At 31.4% G+C, this 21290-nt stretch overlaps 1 protein-coding gene across 1 annotated transcript in view; it reads right to left on the bottom strand.

Moving 5' to 3' along the window:
- Positions 1–21290, bottom strand: part of ADAMTS20 (ADAM metallopeptidase with thrombospondin type 1 motif 20) — a 150296-nt gene that overhangs the window by 88771 nt on the left and 40235 nt on the right. The window contains exons 4-9 of the mRNA XM_006916882.3: positions 18623–18882; positions 12764–12847; positions 12137–12261; positions 10738–10778; positions 3047–3152; positions 1112–1258 (exon numbers count right to left, since the gene is read on the bottom strand). Coding sequence (XP_006916944.1) covers positions 1112–1258; positions 3047–3152; positions 10738–10778; positions 12137–12261; positions 12764–12847; positions 18623–18882 — 763 coding nt within the window. The remainder of the gene's footprint in view (positions 1–1111; positions 1259–3046; positions 3153–10737; positions 10779–12136; positions 12262–12763; positions 12848–18622; positions 18883–21290) is intronic.

Here is a 21290-nt window from a genome sequence, read left to right as displayed (position 1 = left end):
AAAATCACACTACTACTCTCTTCCAAAAAGAAGGGCATCCACTGATATTATTAATTAATCCCTTAGTTAGCCATTGAACAAAGTTATGCAAGATCATGTATAAATCAGCAACTGTGTGTTATGCTTTGAAATCAAGTTCCCATACAAGAATAAATGATCACTACTGATTTTAATTATGGAATATATTTATGAATATATATCCCAAAGCATGGCTTCACTTATTCCCACAGTCTCATAAAGAGAGGTAACTAGAAACTGCAGAAGTGAGTGATTAGAATATGTAGACGAAGTGAAACGGTCTTGTCTTTATACAAAAAAAAAAAAAAAAGATTATCTGGAAATAGTTTGGCCTTGACTTTTGGACACGTTTCAGTAACTAGGATAGAAACACCATTTGGATAAAAGAAGTTTGGAAGTCAAGAAATTTAGTGAGAGATGGAGAGTTGAGAGAAGAAAAATCTAGAGCTGCCTCTTCTCTTCAGAGATAGGAAGAGTCTCCAATGGCTATGTGTAGAGCCAGAGGGGCGATAGAGTAATTAGGGGGACTGTTTCATAAAGTATATAAATGTCTAACTAGGGTACTGTATACTTGAAACTAATAAAAAAATAAAATGCTTAAAAAAAAAAAGAATATGTATACCCAAAGACTCAACATCCTTGTGACTTTAGAGAGCTATTTGTAACATTCACAGTTGGACTTTAGCTTCTCTCTGTCCTTCAAAGTCACTTCAAACTGGAGCCACTTAAACTCTTCTCAAAATATTACCTAATAGCTTCTAAAAATTTTCAAACATACACAAGGAAGCTGTGATTCTCATTAAGTCTCTTTCCAAAAAAAAATTTTATAATAGAGAACCCAAATTAAAGAAAAAAAAAAAAGGTAGGTAGGTCTGAACTACATGCCCACTCCCAAAAAACTGTTTAGGAGTGAAATACTCATAACATTTTACCATGCTTTTAAATTTCCATTTGTATAGTGAAAGTAAGCTCAAATCTAAACAATGAAAAACTAAACAAAAATTGAACCACTTTAAAAAACATACAAATTTCAAATTTTATGTCCTAATAAATCTTCAATAATTTAACTGAAGTAACATAAAATCAGACTTACTCTAGGAATTCAGTGATATATTTCTGACTACATTTTGACCAGGTCCAAGGACTGGTGTGGTAATTTAAAGTTGGAGCCATCACATGATATTGATGTTTAATTCCAGTTTCTTTACATTTAAAACTATCATCATGTGGAACATTAAATCTAAAAATAAAAACAATTAAGAATGCTAAAATATGTATACAACATTAGTAACAAATCTCATATTTATGTTATAATGTTAAATGCAGATAAAATTGGTTACATCAGAATTTGTATTCTTGATCTCTTCATAAAACATTATGAAACTAGGTTACCTTTGTGTTAAGAAGCACATGATCTCTGAGAAATACTAGATTATAACTTTGATGAGTAGCACAGTCTGTTGATATGATATCTGAATCTAAACAACCAAAATCTATAGACTGGATCACTTCAGCACAATGTGGACAAAGCATTCACTTAAAAATACCTGCAGTTTTGAACAGGCATATCCTAATAAATGTGTGGAAATATCAGGTAAAGCTGATACTACACTAAATCCTAAACCATCAATTATTACTAAAGTTTCAAAAGGACTTCTTTAATCCCTAATTTTATATCATTCTATAATATCCATCTATTTTATAAGAAACCTAAGTACTGTTTCTGGTCTATAATCAATAAGTGATGATCAATAGAATTGAAGTAATAGAAACATTTCTATGTTTTAGGCAACCAAATCCTCACAAGAGCAATGATATTAAAAATAATTAGTGAGTCAGCAACAGATCCTTTGCATTCTTTTGAGGACCCAAGTATAAACTCGCAGTTAGAAGGAACACTGAAACCACCTGATTCAAGTCCTTGTCTGCTGAAACGCGCACTTAAATCAATCTTTTAATTAAACAACTTACTCATATTCTAAAGACACCTAGAGTTTCTCAGGAAGAAAATAAATGTTTAAGATGGTACTCTCTGCAAGAACAGTTTCTAAAACCAGCAACTAGCACTTTTCAGATGTCATTGCAATGCATCTATACCCTCAGTTATGCTCCTAACCCTATTCCCCAATTAAAGAAACAGCTTAGAAATCTGAGTGTGCATCTTGCTGATGCCCATGAGCTGTAACCATCCTCAAAGGGAACTGAAGAGACACTAGTTTAATAAAAATGATCTCCACTTGGAATTATTCCAGCTGAATAATTTAATGATGTCAAGGCATGACCAGGAAAAAATATATAGTCAAACTAAGAGAGGCAACTCTAACCTCAATTCCTTATTAGCAGATACCCCAGAAATCCTAGGAGTTCTGGGGTACATTTGGAATCATTTTTCAGAGGATGAGTTTGTAGAGGGGTTTCTGAATTTCAATAGAAGCTCCAAGGGAATCACTAGACATCACGGCCTCTGTTCTTAGAGCAGGGAACCCTAGTAGAATTTTTAATAATAAAGGAACAGATAGAACCCCAAATTTTTACAAAATACTTTGGATCTGGGAGAAAGATTTTTTTAAAAATCTTAATTATTAATAAATCCCCATGTGCTACATTCTCTACTGGGGCTCTGAGCTATAAAAGCAAGAAATGAGTTGGTATTACAAATATTTGGGGAAGTTGCTCAGAACTAGGATCCCTTGTAGGCCCTCCCATAAGATGGTAGAGGACAGTACCTGGTCATGTATAGGATAACAAGGAATAGAGGCCAGAAGTACTTGTCATGTAATCCAGTACAGTAAATGAAATAAAAGAATTCCCAAGTTCTAGTTCTTTGCTTAGTCTGTTGATCTGTGCGTCCTGCCTGACCTAACATAGATCACAAAAGAGCCAGAGTTAGCATTTCAGGGATAAGAATTGTACTAAAAATATTTTGTAAAGACATAAAGGTGCTAATTATTTAATTGAAGATTAAATTTTTGGCATTCTAAATAGAATGAATAGAAGGCACAGTACTGAGGTGACAGAAGGTACTTACACATGCCCAAGTTCATGGGCTATGGTGAAGGCTGCACTAAGTCCATTTTCTTCACTAATAGAGCAGCTCCGTAAAGGATCACACAGGGTACCTAATTCTGCTAAACCTGAAAAATTTCACATTTGTATTTCATCAAAATGGGAAATACCATGGAGTAAGAACTAAATTTTAAAGTATTTACCATTGGCATTACTACTTAAAAATGAATGTAGAGTTGTTGTTAATAATGCATAAACATTTATAAGGTGATTTACTAAAGAAAATAATCCAAAAATATGAGGTAAGCAAACAATTTTTATAAAACAGAAAAAAAAAAGAATATTTGTTTTAGGAAGGATAATTTAGGCCACATTAGTGTAGATAGTAGGAAAAGCAATGAATGGTTAAATTAGTAGTAGAACAATAAAGAAAATAGCATGGAACACTATAAATCTATGAATATTCTTTAATTTTTCAAAGTTTTCAGGCAGCATACAATTTAATTTCACGATAACTAGCAAATGTGTGTTACATGCTTAGAATAGTGCCTAAAATTTAATATATGTTAAATAAAACATGATTATGACATAAGAATTATTGCAAGCACTCAATAATTTTGTAACTATTTCAGCAAAAGAAAATGTATCCTAAACATCTAGTCACTCTTAGATAAAGAATAATGTGCTGAAAGATGAAGACAGTATGAACTGGCTGGACACCAAAGACAATAATAATTACAGTTGACAGAGTCCTTTAGAAGTAATCTAGAATAAGAAATTCAAAATAAATGTTCATTACAACAATTCGTATTCCATAATCCGAATTTTATTTACTTTTAACATAATACCATGGTTTTTGCTATTACAATCCTTCAATATTTGCTTATAAATTTATCTGCTTTCCTACGATTTATTTCATAAAAGAGAAGAATTGTTCATATATAACCAATTTCTTACCATGCAATTTTTGCAGTTAGAAATGTCTTAATATAGAGTAGACTAGTATTATCTACTGTGTTAACTCTCTATTTCTACATACACTTTTGTTCATAAAGCTAAAAACAGACATTTTGCTAGCATTTAAAGTAAATATCCTAACAATTAGAATGTTTTTGTTGTGCTTTAAAAGATATAGTTTAACTGAAGAATCTAAAAACACTGGACAAATTCAGACTAACAAATTCATTCACCAATACTTTTTTCAACAAAAAGGAAAGATTTGCTCTTTCTGTCCCCAAGCCAAAAGGCCTTGCTTAGGCAAAGTTCCACCCCAAAGAGCTTTTTCTTAGTTAGAATCAAGATCCAAAGCCAGCAAGAAAGAAAAAAAAAAAATTCTTTAACAGTCCTGGGTCCAAAGTGTGAGAATATTGTTTTCCTTAACTTTATAAAATTATAAAATTCATATTGTATGTAAAATGTTTTAGTCAGTTTTTGTCAATGTTATATTTCTCCTTTGTCAGAATCCTCTATTCCTTATGCCTTCATTAGTATTTTTAATCTGTCAAGTGGCTCAAATTCCACTATATTCATTTTCAGGGCCACGTAGATATTTGGTTGATAGTTTTTTTACTAGATTCACTCGAGTTAGTACTGGGTTCTCTAAAAATGACAGAATAAAGTGGCAGGGACCCAAATTTGAAAGAGGTTCTGTATTTGGAAATGCAATAAGTTACATGTCATCTAAACCCACTATCTTGAAGAATAAAAACCATTTTTCAACATACTCTGTAAAATATGCTCACAGATTAGGGAAACAATACCTGCAAAAGAAGATATAGCAGGAAACCTAGTAATTATTACCAACATTTTGTGTTTCATTAATAACTATACTTAGTCCTTTTTCCGCATATTTTAGATGAGTAAATAAAGTATGAATACTTGTGTAATGTCATCTTCGGAAACTCATGCTCATTTATAAAAAATAAAATAGTTGTTCTTCATAGGTTTGTTGTGAAGATTCGATGAGTTAAATCATGTAAGAGCTTAATATAATCTATAATATATAGAAAGCATTCAGATATATCAACTATCACTATCATCGTTACCCTTGACTCAACAAAGGATATTAAGAATGCTTTCATTTTAATATTTTACATTTCTAAACGTTTTATGCATATAGAGGTGGCTGAAAACTACAAAAAATGAATGAGGCCTAGAGGACCACCCACTTCTATATGAATAGTCCAGAATGTCTAGCATCAAATCATTTAAAAATAATAAGATATGGCAGACATAGTCACATTTAACTTTAGTAAAAAGATGCGACAACTGCACATAGAAATTGTAATAAATATATTCTATGGATTGTTATATGATTGACTTATAAGATACCTCTAAAAAGGCCAGAAAATAGTTTGCAGGGAGAAGAGAACAGGTCTGTTGTAAAAATTAGAGGAGCAGGTGTCTCTTTCCACATTTGTAGATTTGAGTTCCTAACGGATCCTCCTAACAAAAAGAAACTAGATCATTAATAAAAGCTATTTTTAATGAATATTAAGCTCACATGATTTACAATAACTGCCAAGTTCCAAGCTCTAAAATCTGACACATATTCTTTCCTTGCCACTCTCATACACATGTGTGCATACGCGCACACACACACACACACTCATACCCTGAGCTAAGTCCTAAATGGTAAGCAATAAATAGCAAGAAGAGAAGCTACTCTGAGAGTAAATACTAATAAAAGCAATATGATCCAGAGACTAAGAGCTTGCTAAAGGAAGCGACAAAGTTTAGGATATGATCCTGAGTTTTCCACATTAAGTCAAGGACCCTGTTAGTAATACCCTTTGGTTCACAATAAAAACAGAAAATCCTCTGTGAAAGAAAGTACACATTTTTTAAGCATTCTGCCCCTAATATAATGGATTAACATTGAGTAAATATGAGCTCACCAAACATACAAACATATCAACATAAGAAAAAATGAGCAGGAACCAAATAATTTGGCCTTCAACTGTTTAAAATATGGGAACTATCAGAGATGGATATAAAATTACTCCAAATGAAATGTTTAAGTAAACATGAAAGGCAATTACAAATATGAGCAAATATGAAAAGAATATAAACAGAATGAACAGGTAGATTTTGAATAATAACTAAGATCTATTAAATTGAAAAACATATGTTTAAATGAAAAATTCAAGGATAGTTGAATTATCAGATTAGAAGCAGCCAAAGGAAAAAAAAAATGCATGTTAGAGCTGCTAGGATGAAGCATGAAGAGAAAAAAAATGAAAGCATGGGAAAAAGAATGAGAAAACCAAATACAAATATAATTAGGGTCCCATGAGAAAGCAGAAAGAATATAAGGATAAAATTTGAAAACAAATGGAAAACTTTCAGAATTGCTGAAGATATTGATCAATGAACATAGAAATCACAACATATCCCAAGTAGAATTAACAGAAAGAAATCTATTGACACAATTTTAATGAAACTACATTATATCTAAGACAAAGAAAGGCTCTTAACAAATAGCCAGAATGACAGATTACCAAGAATATAAAACTAAACAGACCATGCAAAAATATTTACAAAATACTGACGGAAAATAACTATCAACTTAGAATTGGTACCTAGAAATATGGATAAAGACATTTCCATAAAAAATAAAATAGAGAATTTTTCACTAATATATCTTCACTAAAGAAACTTTTAAAGTATATAATTCGGGGGCGGGGGAGGAGGGTGGGGAAATTACCTCAGAAGCAAGGTTTGAGATGTAAGAAAAAATTATTAAAAATTTTGTAAAATGGGCACAGATTTAAGCAAATAAATATAAAACATTATCCTTTAATATGCAAAGTTTACAAAATGATAGAAAACAGTATCACATAAGGGAGGAGGAAGTTGAAAAAAGTTGGAATAATCTAAGATAGTGTTTGTTTAGGAGAGAGCTTTAGAAAAAGTTAACTTCAATATGCTAGTAAAAAGCCAGAATAACCTCAAAAATAATAGAATATATACAATTTTCAACCTGCAAAGGGACAAGAAAAAATTTAAATGTAGTAACCCAAAGAAAGCCAAAAAAGCGGAGTCGGAGGAAGAAAGCACAGTAAAAAATAAACAGCAAAACCAATCAGATAAACAGAAAAAAAACAAAATTATATATATATGTCAATATATAACAATAATTACAATAAATGTAAATGTACTAACCAGTTATTATTATAGATGTTATTTTAAAAATCCAATTATATGTCATTTCCAAGGAAAATACTTAAAGTTCAAGGGCACTGAAAAATTGAAAGAAAAGATGTATCCTGCAAATACTAAACAAGAGAAAGCTGGGGGATAGCTACAGTATTGTCAGACATAATATTTTAAATATATAACTATACTTTTTTCTTTAAAAAGCAGTATTAATCACTACACAATTGTAAAAGGTTCAATTCCAACTTATATGTACCAAAAAAGATGAAATGAGAAATTGTAATACTATATAGAAGAGTGACAGATATATACTCACATTTCAAGTTTGTTACCTAACAAGCAAAAAGTTAGTAAATATATAGTTGATTTGAACGACACAATTAGTAAGTTTGATTTAACAGACATATAGTACCCTGTGTACCAGAGCATTTTTAATTGATCACACTATAGACAAGGTGATATAAAAAGATTTCAAAAAATGGGTATCATATAGATCCTATTCTTCAACTGCAGTGAAATTAAATTAGAATTCAATAAACAAAAAACAGTAAGTCTTCACACATTGAAATTTTTAAATGCTTTTCTAAAAAGTCAAAGAAATCATGATAAAATTTACACTTTGATTTTTGAATGACATGAAAAATACCTATCGAAACTTGTGGGACACAAAAAGAAATGATACACTAAAGTAAATTGATAGTCTTAAATAATAAAATTAGAAAAGAAAAAATCCTGGATGTTAATCAGCTAACCAAACAATTTATATTACAAATAGAACAGCAGCAGTACACCGGGAAAAAAAAGTAGAGCAGAAATTAATGAAGTAAAAACAAGAGGTAAAAACCAGTAGTCCTTTAAAAAGACAAATGCAATAAACAATATTACAGTGAAATTGAGCTATTAAAAGTAAGAGTTGCAAATAAATAATATCAGAAATAAAATGAGGCACAACTATAGTTACACAGAACTTAATTTTAAAAAGCTCTGAAAATAATTTAAGCTAACACATTTTACTAGTCAAATATTTAGAAAAAAAATCTTTTAAAATATATTCAAGAAGATTTGATAAAAAAAAATAGTCTAATTACCATTAGAGAAATTAAATAGTTAAAAATCTTTCCACAAAGAAAACATGAAACCCGGATGGTTGTTTATCTAGGTAGCATCTTCCAAGCTTTCAAAATATAGACCATTCCAATGTTATATAAAATTTTCCAAAGAATAGGCAAAGAAATGATACATTCCAACCAATTCTTTATGGTGACTAAAACCGTGGTATCAAAATTAAACAAATATAAAAGGTCATTTCACTCCTGAAAATATATGCATTATATGGAATCTAGCAGTGTGTTTTTAAAAAAAGGCAAAAAGAAAAACCATGATCAAGATTAGTTTAGCATGAAAAAAATCTGTAAAAGGAATTCCCAGACTGATATAATAATTACATGATCATTTCAATATGTTCAAAAATTTTAAGAAATTAAAGCATACATCATTTTTTAAAGGCTCAAATCTAGGATAAATTTATTTGCCAAAAACCTGTGGCAAATATTATTCTTAATGGTAAAACTTTATAAGAATTTCCTTTAAAATGGAGAAATAAAGGGCTAGCTAGTATTATCACTTTTATTCATACAAGAGGTTTTTATCTTGCAGTAAGACAAAAAAAAATTACAAGGATTAAAGAAGGATAACTGCCATAATTCACAAATAATATAACTCTTCACATAAAAAAATCTAGATAAATTGTGAAGATTAATTAAAGTGGTGAATCAGGTGGCTGGATTTTAAAATCAATAAACCGAATAATCTATTGTATTTCTGTCAATCAACATACACCAATACACTAATAAAAGATGGAAGTCTAACAAAAGTTTACATGACAGGCTTAAAAAAAAATACATACTAGTGAAAGACATTTAAAAAGACCTACATAAATGCACAAATTATTATTTTATAATGATTTGACATGCTAGTCTAAAATTGTCATGGAAAAGGACCAAAAACAGCCAAAATAGTCTTAAAGAAAATAAGGTATAATTACATACCATACCAATTATCATGATTTATTATAGGGTTATAAAAATTAAAATAATGTGCATGGACTAAATAAAAAGTATTGACTAATGGAATGATGGGCTGATTTGCAGACACCACTAAAAAATAGAAATTTTACATATGACATTGCAGATTCTAAGGAAAGGAGGTGAACTATTCAATGTATGGTCTAAGGAAACTGGTTATCTAAATAGAAAAGGAACTAACAAAACTAGATCCCAATCTGATATCGTATCAAAGAAAATTATCCCTAACTTTTTAGAGATTTGTGAAAGGACAAATTTTTAAATGTTTACAAGAAAACAGGATGTTTAGAGTTTGAACTACAAAAGGGCTTCTTAAATAAGATACAAAATTGCTAACCCTAAAATTATAAATTTTTCTACATTATATATTTTCACACACACACACACACACACACACGACTTAGAAATAAATGTTTAAAAATATATTTGCAATACATAAAAACCAAAAAGGATTGGCATTAGAAAGTTATAAAGAACACCTAAAAAGCAGTAAGAAAATAAGAAATACCACGGCAGAAAAATAGGTAATGTTTCTTTCATTTCTTTCATTCTTCACAGAAAAGAAACTATAAATGGCCAGTAAATATAAGTTGCTCAAATTTATTAGTAATCATGGAACTAAAATTATTACTTCAATGAAATATACAACATTTAGATCGGCAAAAATGAGAAATCTAAAGATACTTTGTGTTTATATGGATATAATCAAAATATTGATACACTATAAAGATGTAAATTGGTACAGCCACTTTAGAAAATAATTTGGTAAATCTTATAAAGTTGAAAATTAGCACATTTATTGACATAGAGAGTATAATTATAAGAATATACCCTAGCTCTTACAATGAAGTTAACAGAACACAGTTATACTCAGTCCAACTATCCACTGACAGAATATAGGACATGTGAACTATGGATAAAATATTATACAACAGTGAAAATGCATTAACTATAACTACAAAGCTCAAAAAAAAAGCAAAACCAAACAATTTCTTTAGGAACGCATACATATGTAATAAAACTGTTTTTCAAAAGATGGAAGGAAATGGCACATACAAAATTCATGGTATTGGCTACCTCTTGGGGAAATGAAAGGGAATAGAATAGAGGATGTGGACTATTGATAAAGTTCTAGCTCTTAAATCTGGTGGTCGATTCATGGCTATTCATTTTATTATTTTGCTTTAAATTTGTATGTAGGTTACTATGTATTATTTGGTATGAGCCAAATGTAATAAAACACTTTAAAATATGTCAAGCTTTGCACGAGAAATCGATATTTAGTAATTGGCACATAAAAATTAGTTATTCTCTAAAATTTATAGAAGCAAAATCAAATAGTGATGACTATAATCATTGAGACAACTGATCAAAATGATTAAAAGTAAAAGAAAAAGAAAAATCTAAACATTACCTCTAATAATTCAGTAAAAAATCATATAGGCTATATTTAATTTACAAAATAACTTACCTAGTGTGTCACATTTCTCTCTAGCTCCACAAATGTCTTCCCTTAAAACAAAAGATTTTGAAGTTTTTTCAGAAAATATTTTTGTAACAAGCCAAAAGAAGCTTTAACTATGAAGTGACCATTACTACAAGCTGACTTCCAAAATCCAGTTCGTAAGCTCTCAATAAATTTAAATGTGGAGTAATATACCATTTGTGCATAGCAATAAGTAACGGGTGCTATATAGAAGTGATTGCTGTAAATCTCTGAAGCTTAACCAAGTTCAATGAAAAGCTTTCTAAGTATGTTTTTCACTTCTCCACCTTTACTTATGCAGTAGTATGTAATACACTCTTTTCTTGAAGTCTCAATGTCATTACAAGCCTCAGCAATTGATTATTTTCTCCTGCAAAATAATGTTCTCAGATGTTATCAAGTTGCTTGTGTTTTTTTGCTTCTGCATTACTTAGTCCCTAACCATTCAATTTGACAGTAGTCTTGTCTCTTTCCTCATGGTCTCCTCCCACAGCCCTTTTCTCCCTCCTGTCTTTAATTTGTTATCTCCAGTTTTTGCTGCTTGGCCTCTAACTATAGTCCAGGGCAGAACCATGGACTGATAATAGAATATTGTATAAAAAATTAAGTCAATTGTGCTTTAGTTTTGCAAAGAGATAAAGCACAAAGACTATATACCCCAGTTACATATGGACTAAAGGATTTAACTTCGAGGTTCTAGAAAGCTGAGATTTCTCCAAGGGAGAGATTTATTTCCTTTGTTCAACCAACCAGCAACAACAACAACAACAAACCTAGAATCTAAATATTCTGGTAGTATCAGTGTTGCTGAAACAAAGGTGTGAATCAGCACTTATAGCAGCTTGTAAATAATCATTTTATAATAGCAGAAGCTGTTTTTTATATAATTAGATAAGTTTGAAGAAAACCCTAGAAAAGCAGCCTAGTAATTAAGACACGCATTGAGCATCAGAACAAGGAACAGATTCTTTTATGTGGCAGGACCATTTTATTAGAAAACCAAATAAATTTGAAAGCTCTTCTTTCCAAGTGATCAAGTAGAGAATGAACAAAATCTGTTCTCAGTTCCATAACCAAGTTAATTTCTGAATCTTTTTCCTAAGTCTCTTATTGTCACTAATATAATAAAGTAATTATTTTGTTTAAGTCAAACCATTACTTAACACCTAACATCGCTAATTTCCTAAGGAATCAACTAGTGTTCCGGTCTCAAAGAATAGAAGAATGCTTTCATTCAATAGTATCTTTTGTATACAAGTTCTCATAGAACACTGCAGTGTATTACTGATAAGGAATTAAGATTACAAGAAGTACCAGTGATTGATCATGCAGGAGGAAACGGTAAATAATTGCGATTAGAGGAGTTATATTTATAAAACTGTACCTAGTGATAAGAACAGCAGTATCATGGTGGGAAGGGTGAGCATCATCAAGAACATTCTGTGTTTGCTGCCATAAACAAAAGTTGCGTAACGTAGTAGCTGCATTAAAACTAATGACCGGTCCTTCCTGCACACAAAAATATGCAATATTACATCAAAATATTAATGGCCTCTTTTCCTTCAAAACTTGTCAGCACCCACACAATTTATCAAACAGCATTTTTATAGGCAAATGAAGTGGCAATATCACTCCCTAATATCTCAAACATATTTTAGCAATACTTGAGTCACTGTGACCAAAACAGAACCTAATTAGACCCTCTCAGTATAACCATCCAATATTTAGGATCAAAAACTATCTTCTAAAAATTACCATCTCTTAAATCCTTCAACAGTAAGATTATAAAAGTGGATATCTGGATGTTTTCAATCTTAAATTTTTGTTACTTCTTCTGCTGTTATTCCATTTTATTTCCATCACAACAGAAAAAGTCAATTTCACTACTTTTGAGTTTTTTAAATGTAAATTTTTAAAAACCCTCATTTCTAATAAGAGTTTTGTGATCTATATATAACTGTGCTAGGAGCCTACCACAACTAAGATTACTAATTTCAGAACTGTTTCTTACCTGTTCATTATGAATTACAATTAATTTTACAATTACTATGTTTATAAGATTTCCAATACTTGAATCTTTGTAGATTGCCGCGACCTGCAAAGAAAGAAGTGTAGGATTAGATGCCTAAAGTGAATATTTCTTCTCAAAAGTAAATTGAAACCAGTCCAAGAGCATCAATTCTCCAACTGAGCTACACACTGGAATCTCCTAGGGAGCTTTCCACAAATCCCGACACTCAGGCCACATCCCTTACCAATTAAGTCAGAATTTCTAGGGTTGAGACCCAGCCATCAATATCTTTTAAAATTCCTCATTTTTTTAAAATCATTCCAATGTGCAGCCAACTTTGAGAACCAGTATCCTAACCTTTGCTACTGTATCACCATATCACCTGGAGCTAATTAGAAATGAAGAATCTCAGGACCCAACCTGGACTAGTGAGTCAAAATCTGCATCTTAACAAGATCCTCAAGTGATAGGAACATGCATTAGAGCTTGGAAAATACTGTTCTGGATTCAGCAAGAAATTCACTTAATTCTGTGTCACAATCCACAGTTTATGTGCCCACAATACTCCATAAAAAAAATGTTTTGTTTATTACAATACTCCATAAAAATAATGTTTTGTTTATTATTTTGAATTAAGCAAGAAATTCACTTAATTCTGTGTCACAATCCACAGTTTATGTGCCCACAATACTCCATAAAAAAATGTTTTTATTATTTTCTGATAGTTTTACCTAATTTTTCCTGCCATGGTTGCATATTTCCAATTCTTTTACCTAATTTTTCCTGCCATGGTTGCATATTTCTAATTCTAAGTATGTTTATGATTTTTAATGTTTAACATTACTGGATCCATGGAAGCAGATTCATCCAGAATCATATAAAGAGCCATAGGAGAGGTCGTGGGTCACAACCTAATGCTTAATTCTCTGCAACTGGAGAACTCAAGTCTATGAGGCACTGCATGGGCTCAGTTTGTGAGCTAAGGTGCCACCCATTTCACTAATTCATATCCTCTTCTTGTAGCCATCAGAGGTACCCAATGCAGTAAAAATGTCTTCCATGCTAAGGCCTCTGCCTTGTACTCCTTTAGAGACATAACTCTATGGTCTTGGACCACCTGAGCATTGAAAATTGCTTCTGAAACCTGGATCACCATCTCCTGGACCACTGCCCAAACCAAGACAGCAATTGCTTCAAGAGATGCTACTTCTCTCATTTAATAAATGTTCAGCATCTACTCTGTGCTTTGTTAGCTAGAAGCGACATGGTCCCTAATCTTGAGGAGATTGGTTTGCTAGAAATACCAGTGGTGGGGACCTCGCTCCATTAGCCAAAGCTGCTTGAACGCAATGAGTAACATGACTGCTCCTGCTGCTTCTAGTGCCACACAGCGTACTACCAGAACCAGAGCCAAAAGCATCTCTGAAAATGCTAACACTGCAAGGTCGGATTGGACTTACACATTCTAGCATCTTTCCTATTGTTTTAGCTGTGCAGCCAGATACAGGTTTGTCATCTCTACCTGAAGCCATGCCTTTGGCTTTGAGGGTGTCATTTATGGCAAAAGTGGTGGATGCCCCTGTGGGGTTGAGAGTAAGTTAAGACTAGACCAATCAGATGATTGGTGATTTCAAGCATGTCTGTTAACACTGCAGTATTGCTTCTTTAAAATAGGGGCTGTGGAAATCTATAACTGAATTGATACTCATTTTCCATGCAACTTTAAAAAATATAACTACTGTAGAAAAGAAGTATACCCATATTTGTGACTTCAGAGTTGTACTTTGATTCTGTGAGTTTAAAAGTAGATGCTTTTCTAAGTCAAATTACGAGGTAAACTATACCTCAAAGGTATGCACAAGGGTTTTTTCCTCCTACAAATAAAACAGTTGTGAAGACTTCTGTCACAGGTGATCATGCATTCCCAGTACTCCAGAGAAAATAACTTAAGCCCTATGAAGTATCTAAATGGCTAATTTCTCTACTCGTTGCCCTAAATATGTTGACTACAAATGCCAATCTAGTTGTTATAACATTAGAGATAAAATATATAACCACAAAAGTATTTTCACTTTCAGAAGGACAAAGATGCTGCACCTGTACTGAGAACCAACCTACCAGGTGGAATTTGGAAACATATTCCCAGAGTTCTAACAGTGGAGTTTTAAATATATCACTACAGCGCAATTTCCTTAAAATGTAATGTTAGAGAAAATGTAATTCAAGTAATTACATATGCAGTTTGGGTAATGTTATAAAGCATAGTTACCTCACTTAGACCCAGGCTCAGATTCCAACTGCCACTCTTTGATAATTCCTACTTATCAAACTCCTATAAGGATTAAATGAGGTGGTGTACAGAAAGCATTTAGATTAGGGCTGGGTCCTAGGGATCAATGGTAGTTATTATCACTTATAAAACTTTTTCAGAATAAAAAGCATATGTTAGATATAATGCTAGTTTTAGTTCATGTGTTTCAAATTAGTTAACATAATATGCCCAATATAAAGCAAAGGATCAGTTTCATTATTTCTTGAAATTTTTATTAAATATCTAGTGCCTGTCAAACACTGTGTGTGTTGCAGAGATGAACAAGGCATTATCTCTACCCTTAAAAAACTCGTTTTTCTTGGAGTAAAAGATACAAAAACAGATGGTTCAACTTAAATAATTCTTTACACACACACCTAAAAAACCCGTCAGATTGATATTTTGCTTTTATATTAAAATTATGTTTCTTTAAAGTCATCTCGCCCATTTAAATGTCTATAGCTTCTTTTGCTTTAAGTATTGACCTTCATAATCTATGTGCTCATACTTAATATATGTACCTTTTACTATATTTTAATGTTTAAAGGTGCTATCATTGAATAACTAACTATTCAATTAAGCTGAATTGTGAACCAGGCAGATGAATGACCATATGGTTATAAAGCCCTGTGTCATTGTAAATATATTACTGTAATCGCTACATTTTATGTGCTATGTATTAGAATTTTTACTAATCTAATTAAATGTATTTAATCTTTTATTCTTGAAATATGTATTTCCCTGGCATATAGAGTACACAGTTCTTTACAGGTATCAAAATAGTAAGCATTATTTCATAGCTATTTAGTGAAAGGTGAAGAAATGATGTGAATTACATTGTTTAAGTATTTTTAGGAAAATTCTAGGCAAAATTACTTCAAGCAAAGCATGAAAAAAATTACTATCACCATTAAATTATCAATCATTTTGAAATAATTTCTATATAGTTTCAGCAAAAATTCACATATGACATGTTTAAAGTCTGCCTTCTTTCTCATTTTAGCCATTTTTATAAATTGAGATAATGGACATGTAACATTGTATTAGTTTTAAGTATGCAACATAATGTTTTACTATATATTGCAAAATGATGGCCAAAATAAGGTAGCATCCATCACTACATATAGTTTCAATTTTTTCTTATGAGAAATTTACAGATCACCGCTCTTAGCAACTTTCAAATATACAATATTGTGAACCATAGTCCCACGCTGTACCTTATACCCCCAGAATAATTTATAACAAAATTTATACCTTTTGACCACCCTTACCTTCAAAGTCATCTATATAAAAAAAAAAAAACTGATTTTAACAAGTTAAACAAATTTTGTTTACAAAGATTACTACTCTTGTCAGAAAGACTTAAGTTAGAAAATGGTGACATAACCACATATGTACAAAAAGGAAATATGTGCAAAGAATTAAGAAGCAGAGCACTGAGTTGAAGAAAGGAAAAGGTAACATAAGTGGTCATAAAGCATGAAAGTAAATCATTAGTTTTTATTTCAGTGTGGTTCAAATTTTTCCCTATCTTGAATAACACCAGTAAAAGCAACTCAGAGTTGAACGCAATGATATTAAGTCACTGTAATGCACATGAAGGTTTTTAGTTGATAAATGCCTCTAAATAACAGTGACTATATTTTAATAGGGCTAATTCCATGAGTAGAACATGATGCTCAAACTTACATTATTAAATCTATAACAAGATTGTGAAGTCAAAACTTGTAAGCACAGTGGATTGTGGCAGTCTTGGACACATTAATATTTTCAAGGTTTAATAGTAAGTCATTGAATATCAAAATAAATCTGTTGAAGAATGTAATTGCCTTAGTTTATACATATCTTAGTAGTTTAATAATGCATATGTAAATGCTATTTTAATTGTGATAATGTAACCTAAATTCTCTAAGGATAAAAGATTTGAAATAACAAATAATTGGACATCTCTGCTTATTTAACACACTTATTGCATTATATATACTATATACCACAATTTTGTTCTTCCCAAGTAATTTTAATGTTAATTCCAAAACCCTCTGAATAGGAATCACTATTTTCCTAGGAATACAGCATTCTAAGTGAATTAAATCACACACATTATTTCTACATCACTGCACATTTTGTTAAATTGTTGAAAGCAAAGAAAAAGTTAAAGACAGAATAACATATAGGATGGGTAAAGATAGGTAATCGTCTCTATTGACAAATAATCCATTTGTCAATGCTGAAAGCACTCAACAAATTCCTCTATATCTGGAGCTCAACACAAAAATTATTTTTCATTACTTTGAATTTTTCTCTAAATGGCTCTCGATCATATTCCAAGTCTAAATCACATTTTCATCTTTTTCCTAAATTACTATGACAAGAACATTACCAACATTCTGAGTGTGTGAATAAATGCAGTTAATGTCTTCTTAAAAATGAGGGCAAAATATGCGAAACTTGAACTGGCCCCTTCCCCAACAGCAAACATCTGGGGACACTTAGGTGGGGACAGCATTCCTCTTACCTGTTTAGAGCAGTTTTGGAAATGTAATTCACAAGTGGAGTTAAAAACAAGTTGTTTTACAATCTCTATGTAGTGTGACCAAGTGTCCCAGTTTGCTCAAGACTGAGGGGTTTCCAGAGACATAAGACTTAGAAAGTCACAAGAAAACAAGAAAAATGTCACTCTCCAAAGTTTCCTTTCACCTTTAACTTATTTATATCTATGAATATAGCTATGATCACATTTTTTCACTAATAAAATAACAACATATGTATAGAACCCTAAAGTCTGCTGAACATTCTTTCAATGAAAGAGAATTAAGCCCTAAACCCAAGTAATTTAGAACTCATTCTATTTCTGAAGAGGAAAGAAAGTGTGTATGTCTATGTCTATATGTATGTATATGTGTGTGTACAGATCAGATACAGAGTGCTACCACTAACACAGAAGTGGTGCGCTTCCCTGGCACTAGAATTCTGTCCTAAGGATAGTGGAACCATCACTGTTCAACAGAGATATAAACATCAAATAAGGAACTTTCATAGCTATTGTGATCTTACATCATAAATTTGCTAAAGCACCTCTATTAGTAATAACCTATCCTTTTATCCCCATAAATATATTTATAACTTAAAATATCATAGGTCTCAATTTCTGATTTGACCATTGTATCAGTAGTAAAAATAATATCCCCTTCCCTCTGTGTAAAAATAGGGTGAGGTTTAAAAATTCAGATTTAAGGGGCAAAAAGATCAATGCTACTAGGATCTTCCCTGTCACTAGGGGGGCAGAAGCCATTCATGTGAAATCATTCAAGCATTTTCTACAAGTAGTTTCAGAGACTTTAATGTTTTAGAAAGTTGTCCAAGTAACAGAATAGAATGAATAATTGCTATGTATCTAACTAATCTAAATTTCAATGAATTATTTTTGCCTTAAACCTAGGTAAAATTCACTTACATTTAGAGTTTGGGAAAACTTTTATTATTAAATGTGAAAAAAATATTACATCAAACATTTTAGAAAATATAAAAGACCTGTTAAGTTTACTTACAATTGACATTAGAGTTAGTACATAGTGCTGTAAGTTCTGTCCATGATGATGAACCATTTTGGCGTCAGCTGTAACCATAACTTCCACATATCTTGGATATGATAAAAAACGTTTTTTCCTGGAATGTAATTGACTTCTTTCATTTTCCAGTGATGCATTTTTTGAAGGGTATCCTAGAACAATTGCTGTCTTTATATTAAGATCTTCATTCATGTTGCTGTAGTTATGAAAGGGTAAAGGAGTTTTCTTTATTTGACTTTCTGGGGGCAAAAAAAGAATATGAGGTGGAGTCTTTAAATTGTAACTGAAAATATGATACCAAATAGTCAAAAGTAACATTTAACCATCTACTTTCAATGTAAAACGATTAAAGGACAAAAAATATTTAAAACAGTGTTATTCAGCATTATCTTGAGCATTACTATTCATAGTAATAAGAAACTAAAGATCTTAGAAGTTTCTAAAGTTTCATAGAAATAAACTAAAGTTCTTAAACATTGTTTCACAGATGAACTTTTTCTAATTCCTACAACCAGCCTATCTTTTAATATTACTATGCTCCTAGGTCTTAAAGTTTATCGCAGTGGGAAATTCTGGAAATTTGGCAAATTGAGTGCACAGGCCTAAACTCTGTCCTATGATCTTTTTCTCTTGGGATGATTCAACCACTAAAATATCCATGACCAATTATTGGACTCTGGAGAAGACTCAGATATATCTTCTATATACAAATGACAGCACTTTCAGTAAGAAGGTAAATATTGAGGTAAATATTCATGTTTTATTTGTTCATTTTATACAAAATAAACTTCTTGAGTACCTACTGTATGTCAGGAAACATTTATAAATAGAGGAGCAAAGAGCACCTCATAAAGCTTATGCCCTGGTAGGAAAAGAAAATAATAAACACATGTTTAAGGTTAAATTTAAGGTAACTTTAAGTGCTTCAAATAACAATTTAACCAAGGGACAAAGTGACTCTATCTACCCAAATGGCTAAAATTAAAAACAAACAAACAAAAAACGATAATACCAAGTATTGTTACGATAATACCAAGTATTGATGACTTTGGATAACTATCTGGCAATTTCTAAGTGAAGTTAGACATGACCCTACAATTCTACTCCTAGATATATACCTAAGAGAAGGAAAACGTTATGTCCACAAAAAGATTTAAGAATGTTCATAGCATTCTTGGACTAGAACAATGGACTAGAACACAGAGCCTAGAAATAAGTCTTTATGTATATGGTTAAATGATGTTCACCATGGGTACCGAGATAATTCAATGGGAAAAAAAAAAACAGTCTCTTCAACAAATGGTGTTAGAAAAACTGGATATTCACATGCAAAAGAATGAAATTAGACTCTTACAGTATTTATAAAAATTAATTCAAAATGAATGAAAGACCTGAAAGTAAGACCTCAAACTTATACTCCTAAAATAAAACAGAGGAAAAGCTTCATGGCATTGGAATTGATAATAATTTATTGATATGAAGCCAAAGCACAGGCAATAAAAGAAATGAGACCCTATCAAATTTTAAAAATGTCTGTGCAAAAGAAACAATCATAGTGAAAAGGTGACCTACTAAATGGAAGAAAATATTAGCAACCATATCTCTGGTATGGGGTTAATATCCAGAACATTAAAAACAAACAAACAACGACAATAACAAAAACCTCCTAGAGTTCAACAAAAACAAAAATAACCTGATTAAAAAAATGGGCAAAGGACTTGAATAGACATTTCACCAAAGATAACATACGAATAGCCAATAAACATATGAGAAGATGCTTAACATTACAAATCATTAGAGAAATCCAAATCAAAAATACAATGAGATCACTTCACACCCATTTGGATAGCTACTATTTAAAAACAAAACAAAACGAAACAAACAAAAAACAGAAGTGTTGGCAAAGATGTGGAAAAATTATAATCCTTGCAAACTGTTGGTGAGATATAAAATGGTGCAACTGCTTTTGAAAAACGAAATAAAGGAGCCTTCAAAGAATTATAGCTAGAAGTACCATGCGATCCAGGCACTCTATTAGAAGAGAAGATCCTCTATTTTTGAGTTTATATCCAAAAGAATTGAAAGTAGGGGCTTGAAGAGATTTTGTACACTTATGTTTTCTGTAGTATTATTCACAATAGTCAAAGGTGAAAGCAACCCAATGGCCACTGATGGATAAAAGGATAAATGAAATGTGGTATATACATACAATGAATTATTGTTAAAATTCATTGGAGGAAATGGAGGAAATTGTTACAACTATCACATGCTACAACATGTATAAAACTTGCTAAGTACTTTTACTTTTTGGTTCTTTGACCTCAAAGGCAAGGGAAGTAAAAGGAAAAATAAATGAATAGGACTACATCAAACTAAAAAGCTTCTGCACAGCAAAAGAAACCGTCCACAAGGTAAAGAGACAAGCATCTGAATGGGAAAAAATATTTGCAAGTAATGCTTCCGATAAAGGCCTAATATCCAAAATATACAAAGAACTCATATGACTCAATAACAAAAAAACAAATGATCCAATCAAAAAATGGGCAGAGGACCTGAACAGACACTTCTCACTAGAGAACATACAAATGGCCAATAAACATATGAAAAGATGCTCATCATTACTAGCTATTAGGAAAATGCAAATCAA

Source organism: Pteropus alecto, unplaced genomic scaffold, assembly GCF_000325575.1.
Source record: "Pteropus alecto unplaced genomic scaffold, ASM32557v1 scaffold196, whole genome shotgun sequence".
Classification (NCBI taxonomy): Eukaryota; Metazoa; Chordata; class Mammalia; order Chiroptera; family Pteropodidae; genus Pteropus; species Pteropus alecto.
The sequence above is the reverse complement of the archived record's forward strand: the minus strand, read 5'-3'. Positions and strand labels throughout refer to the sequence as shown.